General features: G+C 42.4%; 1 protein-coding gene across 1 annotated transcript in view; it reads left to right on the top strand.

Moving 5' to 3' along the window:
- The window catches only part of LOC125043794 (small ubiquitin-related modifier 3-like), a 14,825-nt gene that overhangs the window by 6,264 nt on the left and 1,061 nt on the right, over window positions 1–7,500 (top strand). Inside the window, exon 3 of the mRNA XM_047640091.1 lies at window positions 6,464–7,500. This exon is cut by the window's right edge and continues 1,061 nt beyond it. Within this exon, the coding sequence (XP_047496047.1) occupies window positions 6,464–6,619 (156 nt within the window). The 3' untranslated portion in view covers window positions 6,620–7,500. The remainder of the gene's footprint in view (window positions 1–6,463) is intronic.

Here is a 7,500-nt window from a genome sequence, read left to right as displayed (position 1 = left end):
TTCCTGGGAAACCTTTATAACTTTCCCTACTACTGGTGTCAAGTCTTTGAGGTATGGAGGGGGTTTCCGTGACCTCATTCCTGTATATATGAATAGTAGAAGGTAAGAGGAATCCATTGGTGCCACATTTGTCATGATCAGGTGTCTGTTGGTATTGTGAACAATTACCTAATTTTGAAGTATAGTGGTTATTTACCAGGTTGTAGACATTTTCATACAAATTTATAAAGTGCTCAGAGAAAGTAACAAAAATGTATAATACATACAAAGAAGATTTGAACACTATGATAATCCAAACACACAAAAAAAGTGGGAATAGAGATAATTGGAATTAAACCACTCCCCATCTAATATTTGGAGGTAGTGTGTCCATGAATTTTAAGGCAGTCTCTCAATGCTTGGGACATTGAATGTACTAAGGAATGGCAATGAGAGTGGTGCATGTAACAACACTAGAGAAGTTTGATGGGTGGATGAGCTTGGAAACTGAGCCCCCCCAATCCCTTGCCCATTGTTGTCGTGGGGGGGGAGGGCTTAGTAGGCGAGGACTGGGACCCAATGCTGGAGATCTCCCCTGCCTTGTGCCTCAGTCCTCAACTCAACTAATTTTGCATGGGCTTTTTTCCCCCTCCTACTTTTTTGTTTCCGTCCCTTCTCCAACCCCTTCTACTATCCACTTTCTAAGGTGTGAGAGCCATGCTGAAAGGATGAAAGGCTGACTTTGTACCAGTCCTGAACAGCTTGGGCACAGTATTCCCATTTTAGTTGTCTAGCCTTTACCCCACAAAGGGACCCTGAAGATGGACTGTTTCTCTCCCCAACATACTCTAGGCTTACCATGGCCAATAATGAAGACATTATACCCTTGGTAGGGGCAATAAAGTTTGCCCCTTCTTCAAATACCCCCACCAATTCAAACTCTCGTGGTTCCTGACCCCAGGCTCTCCTTTGACCACGGCTCTGAACACTGCAACTACTACCTCCTCCTCAATGCCTACTTATACATTATCCACCCAAGTCAACACTCAGTCTCCTGGAGACATTCCAACTCTCCCAACATTTTTAACTTCATCACCACTACCCCCACAACCTTCTTCATCAATCACCCCATCCTCCTTTATTACTAATTTACAGCCTTATTGTCCACCTCTCTGTAATAATCTCCATAATAACACTACTCCCTCTTCCACATGTCCCCATCCTTCTACTACGCTCATCTCTACAAATATCTTAAATACTCTATTAACCCAATGGCGTCGGGTATAGAAAATTAAAAAAAACTCTACGCTCTGGCGAACGGCGGCAGCGCGCCGACTCTGAGCGCGTGAATTCGGTACATCAAGCCGAATCATTGCCTGGGGGCGTTTTGGCGCGGCGCCGCTGCGGACAGCCGCACGCCTCAAATCAGGCGTATTGTTATGACGGTAATAGCCGTGACCCGTCGCCATTGGGTTAAGCCCAGCCAAATGTGACCAATTTTTTGCGATCCCCCCCCCCCCCCCCCACCACCACCATTGGGTTAAGCCCAGCCAAATGTGACCAATTTTTTGCGATCCCCCCCCCCCCACCACCACCACCACCACACAGACACACACACACACACACACACACACACACGCACACACACACACACACACACACACACACACACACACACACACACACACACACACACACACACACACACACACACACACACACACACACACAGCTTCTTACTCTGACAACACTCTTCTCTTCCAGCAATGTCTCCAAAAACAAGTAGGCAAAGTCTCTTTCTGTAGCCGACCTGACTGTTCCCATCTTTTCACAGTTACATCTGAAAAACAAGCTATAGCATTATCAACTCTAACTGATCTCTCAACTAAAGTATAGCTCTCCTATATTGGAATATTTGCAGTTTCTGTTCTCACGAACCTGACCTTTATCATATCCTTTCTTCTTATAACCCATCCATTATCTACCTCCAGGAGATTTTTCTTACTCATCCTCCTAATTACCATTCAATTACCTATTACTGTTTTGTCTCTTCTTCACACCCCCTTTATGTGTTTAGTCTATACTTATCCATCAGAGAACACTTTATGTTATACCTCCCTTTCAAATCACCGTTGGATCACAGTTATTTCAGTTAACTTCTCCCCTTCCCACCCCATTGCCTTTGAAACTGTAATTTCCCAACTCTAGCCACCTTTCCTTGTAGTCAGTAATTTTAACTGCTGCCAAAATCGTTGTGGTGATTCTATCACCAACTCCTGTGGCCAATCCCTAAAATGCTTCCTCTCCACAACTGACCTTATTATTCTTAATTTAAATAGCCCTACACATTTTGACATACACACGCAATCCATTTCATGCCTTGACCTCTTTCTGTGCTCCCCTTCTCTTCATTTAGATTTTTATTGGTCAGTTCTAGACCACTTTCCCTATAGTGACCACTTTCCAGTCCTCCTTTCTCCTACTTCATATGTACCACTTCCTAACCCCCCCACGCTGGTGCTTTGACAGAGCCAACTGACATACTTTCACCTCATTCTCTACTATTCCTACCCCTCCATCCCCTTTCTCGTCCATTTCAGATATGATACAATGTTTCACAGCTACAGTCCTAAGAACTGCTATATACAGCCATTCCTCAAACCTCAAGACCTTATACCTCCAAATGTGTTCCATGGTGGAATTCTGATTGCACCAAAGCGCTTTGCTTAAAACGTGCATCCTGGAACAGTTATTGCTACAAATGAGGCACCCCTAATCAACTATCAGCCCTTATCTCTTTAACCTTGGCGATCAATGGCAACGCACCGACTTTGAGCGCGGGAGTTCGGTACATCTAGCCGAATCACCGCCTCGTAGCGCTTTGGCGTGCCGCCGCGGCGTACAGGCGCACGCACATTTCGAGCGGTTTTATATGATGTCTAGAGATGTGACCCGTCGTGAAGGGGTTAAAAGAGCCTCCGCCTGTCTTCATTGTACAATCCGAAACAGTAAAACAAATAGCTGGCGAAATTACATCATCTACATCAATTTCAGCTGTTTGTGTCTGTAGTATCATGACCCCACACCCTGAAGCTTAGCATACTTTCCCAGGTTGGGTCATTCCCAGCTCCTTTTTCTTCCTCTGAACTCAGTGCTGCCTTAAAGTCATGCCGCAAGACTCATGAAGCCCCTGATGGTATTCACTACCATATGCTCCAACACCCTTCCTCTCTATCCTTCCTATTAAACATTTTCAACCACATATGGATCTAAGGCTATAAAAACCCTCAAGATTACTGCCCCTCGCTCTAACTAGCTGCCTGTGCAAACTACTAGAGCGAATGGTTAACTTCCACTTGATGTGATATCTTGAATCTCACAATCTTCTCTCTTCTTCTCAATTTGGTTTCCACCATGCCCAAAGTACAGCTGACCCCCTTACTCATTTTGAGACAAATTATATCTGCATTTGCATTCCATGAATCCATATTTGCCATAATCTTTGACCTAGAAAAAGCATATGATACTACAGTACCATATTCTCCAACAATTGTACTCCCTAGGCATATGGGTCTTTGGGTGTCTTTGTAAAGTCTTTCCTCTCCAAATACACTTCCAGGCCAAAATTGCCTCTTCCACATCATCATTCTTTCCTCAGTATGAAGGTGCCCCACAAGGCAGTGTGCTCAGCACCACTTTATTCCTTCTTGCCATTAATGACATTGTCTCACCAGGAATCAGGTTATCACTATATGTTCATGATTTAACCATTTTTGCCTCTGGCACAACCATACCAAATCTCTGCCAGTTCCTTCAGTCTGTGATATCATCAAGCATCTTCCTAGGCCACTAACCATGGCTTTTGTCTTCTACCTCCAAATCTTTCTCCATCCTTTTCTCTCATGCAGGTGTGGGTCCCCAACCTCCACTCCTCATATTCGATGCTCCACTCCAATACCGTTCCTCTGACAAATTCCTTGGTGTCGTTTTTGACTCCAAATTATCTTGGTGATATTATATCTTTTACATTAAAGAAAAAGCTTGCTGCCATCTCTGAATCTTACAAACACTTTCCCTTATATCTTGGGGCTCAGATCACAAAACTCTCTTCCATTTTCATGTAACCTTGATCCTCAACACTCTTGATTATGGATGCCATATCTACTCCTCTGCCTCAACCTCCCTCTTTGCTCATCTGCATTTTTTGCTTACCCCTAGGTGCCTTTCGCTCCTCTCTAGTTGAGATCCTGTACACTGAGTCAGGCATGCCATCTCTCGACATTGTACCCTTTTGTCTCTCTGATGCTAAGCTCGATTCCACCAACTTTCCTTCAAATTTCTTACCTTTGCTTCTCCATGTTTACCTACTCCTTTCTCCATTCGCAAAGATACCCTCCTCTCCCATTCCCCCTTTCCCCCCATCTCTGACCTCTTCTGTTTTCTGTCCATTCTGTTCCTCCATGGCTTATACCTTACCCCTGTATTTGCCCCTCGGTTTTCCCTGACCCACCAAAATCAAATATCCCTCTTCTGTCCTCACCCATTTCCTTGACCATGTCTCCATTCATCCCTCCAGTACTCGTGTTTTCACTGATGGCTTCAAATCCACCTCCGGTTTTGCAGTAACCTTCCCAACTCGCACTTTCAGATACCCCCTCTCTCCTGAACCCAGTGTCCTTACTACAGAACTGTAAGCACTTCTTTTTGCTCTAAAACACATACTCACTCCTTTCTTCCTCTTTCACTATTTTTACTGACTCCTGTAACTCATTAACTCTCATAAAGTCTATGCACTTGATCAATCCCTGAATTGGCCAGACCCATCTAACACACTCCTATCAGATGTCATGTTCTGATCCACCCTTATATTTTCTATGTAATGTCCCTCTTTCAGTTCTACACATTCTGTTGTCCTGTCCACACTTAGATGTAGTCCATACCTCTGCTTTTGCCTAGTTATCCTCCCTTCACCAACCTCCCAACCTATCAGACATCCTTACAGAATCTCACACTTTCTGCTTTAACAACCTTACTCAGACACATACATATCCTTCACTTGATTTAATCCCCTTACCTAACCCTAACTTAACCCAATGGCGACGGGTCACGGCTATCGCCGTCATAACAATACGCACGATGTGAGGCGTGCGGCTGTCCGCAGCGGTGCCGCGCCAAAACGCCCCGAGGCAATGATTCGGCTTGATGGACCGATATCACGCGCTCAGAGTCGGCGCGCTGCCGCCGTTCGCCAGAGGGTAGAGTTTTTTTTAATTTGCTATACCCGGCGCCATTGGGTTAACCCAAACAACCATCAACTCCTTTACCCATCGTTATCCTCTTCAGTATTAATCTATATAGTTGACATATAGCAACTAACTACTAACTCAACCGCCCTTCACTACCCTTAACTGTGCCTTCCCTTTACATAACCTTAGATGCAAAACACATTTATTTTGCTTTTAAACTTTAACCAATAACCATTGGAAACTGATCCTATCCATGTTTCTCAGCTTTCTCCTTGCTTTACCATAGATTTTTGATGGGTTTTGATTGTGAGAATTTCCTTGCCAATTTGATATTTTCATACTGCAATTGTTGAAGCACTTTATGGCCTCTTTTGACACATGGCATGAGGCATTTTCCTGTATAAAGATATATGTATCTGCAATGTCTATTTGCAATGCTAACTTTTCCTCTAGTATCTTAATGTAATACATATTTATTGTAGTGCTCTTCCCTAAAATACATAAACCACCATGACCTTTTGAGGAGAAGGAATGCCCACACCTTAACCCCAGGAAGATACCTGAGAGTCTTGCAAGTATACCAAGGTTCCATCCTGTTGCTCCTTCTTGGCTGACAAATGCTCATTTTCACGTCAATAAAATGCTTATAGGTTGACTCATTAGAAAAGAATACAATTTCCCAGTCTTTCTTGGGCCAATGGAGGCACTTTTTACCATAAGCAATATGTTTTCTTCACATCTCAGGCGTAAGTACGAGTGTAGATACAGGGCGGAGACTTGGAAAGAGGAGACCTTTCTTGAGCTGATGTTGAATTGAATGTATGAAGATGTATTTTAACACTTCTGGGTGTTTTTGCTTTAACTGGCAGGTGAACTGAAATCAGTGGGTTGTATAGTACTTTGCATTTCAAGACCTGATTTGTCTGGGCAAATGTCTTGTAAGTATCTGGCCTCCTACATATTGCCAAACACACTGGATGGGGAATGGGGGATGCTCATTAAAGTGACATGTGCACTGAGCAAGGATGTGTAACTGCCATGCTGCCTGCTGAAACTACCCCATGTCATTCATATGACTCTGTGTCACGATATACAAAATTATTTGGAATACATTTGCATTCAGATCTCATTTGTGGATGCTGCATATATAACTATATAATATATTGTTAAGTAATGGTGTTGTTTTTCTGGGGAAAAGTAAATTTCACTGTAATTCAGATTTATATCTCTTTTTGCAGAAACTTGTCCAAACAACTGTGAGGTTCAGATTTGATGGGCAGCCTATAACGGAGAACGACACACCACAGGGCTTAGAGATGGAGGACGGAGACACCATAGAGGTGTTCCAGCAGCAGACTGGTGGTTCCTTCCTTTCACATCTTGTGCTGTTGTGACACTTCCATGCAGAAAAAGCTCTTGAGCTGATCTTTTAGCCCTCACTCCTACTGTCCTATGAAGAAAGCAGTGTGTCTTTTGCCTACAGGAATATCTAAAGCTCATTCACTATACATTATGTGAATTTTTGTACATTTCCTTTTCCTTTGTATTCTTATTTTTGGAAATTTAACCTCTCATTTATTGAAAAGGGTAGCATTTATCATTTTTATCTGACATAAAGTAATTAATATACCTGGAGAAAGCTCAGGTGGACTGTATCAGATTCATCTCAGGTGATCAGTTTTTTGTTAACAGTTAGATTTGTTGAAATGATCCAAATACTTTTATCTTCATTGGCATATTATTGATAATGTGATATATGAAGTCTGTTGTAGTATTTGGAAGTTTAAAAATGTCTTTTTCTGATTTTTTTTATACACTTCATCAACTCTAAACCTTTTTCTTAAGCAAAGCTTTTTATATCCATAGTAACTGATAGCATGTTTATAGACTGCATTTAATACTTTCATTTTGTATTATGATTTTTCTACAGCCCTTTCTTAAGTCTACTAGCTCATATTTCTTACATTCATAGCAATGTAAACCTTTTCCTTTTAGAGATATTTTTGCGATAAACTACCCTAATCTTTCCCAACCATTGCCACTATTTCTCACAATGTGGGATAGAGGAAGCAGTCTCACCAGCACTGAAATAGCAATAGCTTTTCATAAGTAAGTGCTATGAGTGGGATGTGACTTATTGTTGCAGAGGACACACTATTACATGTATTGGTGAAGTTTCATGTGTCAGTGAAGCAACTTCAATAAACAACAAAACATTTCAGAGGACCTGCCTTGGCTTCTGAAAATACAGATTTCTGCTTATATCTGCCATTAG

Source organism: Penaeus chinensis, chromosome 34 (assembly GCF_019202785.1).
Source record: "Penaeus chinensis breed Huanghai No. 1 chromosome 34, ASM1920278v2, whole genome shotgun sequence".
NCBI lineage: Eukaryota > Metazoa > Arthropoda > Malacostraca > Decapoda > Penaeidae > Penaeus > Penaeus chinensis.
Note: the sequence above shows the minus strand (reverse complement) of the source record. Positions and strands in the feature narration are given on the sequence as shown.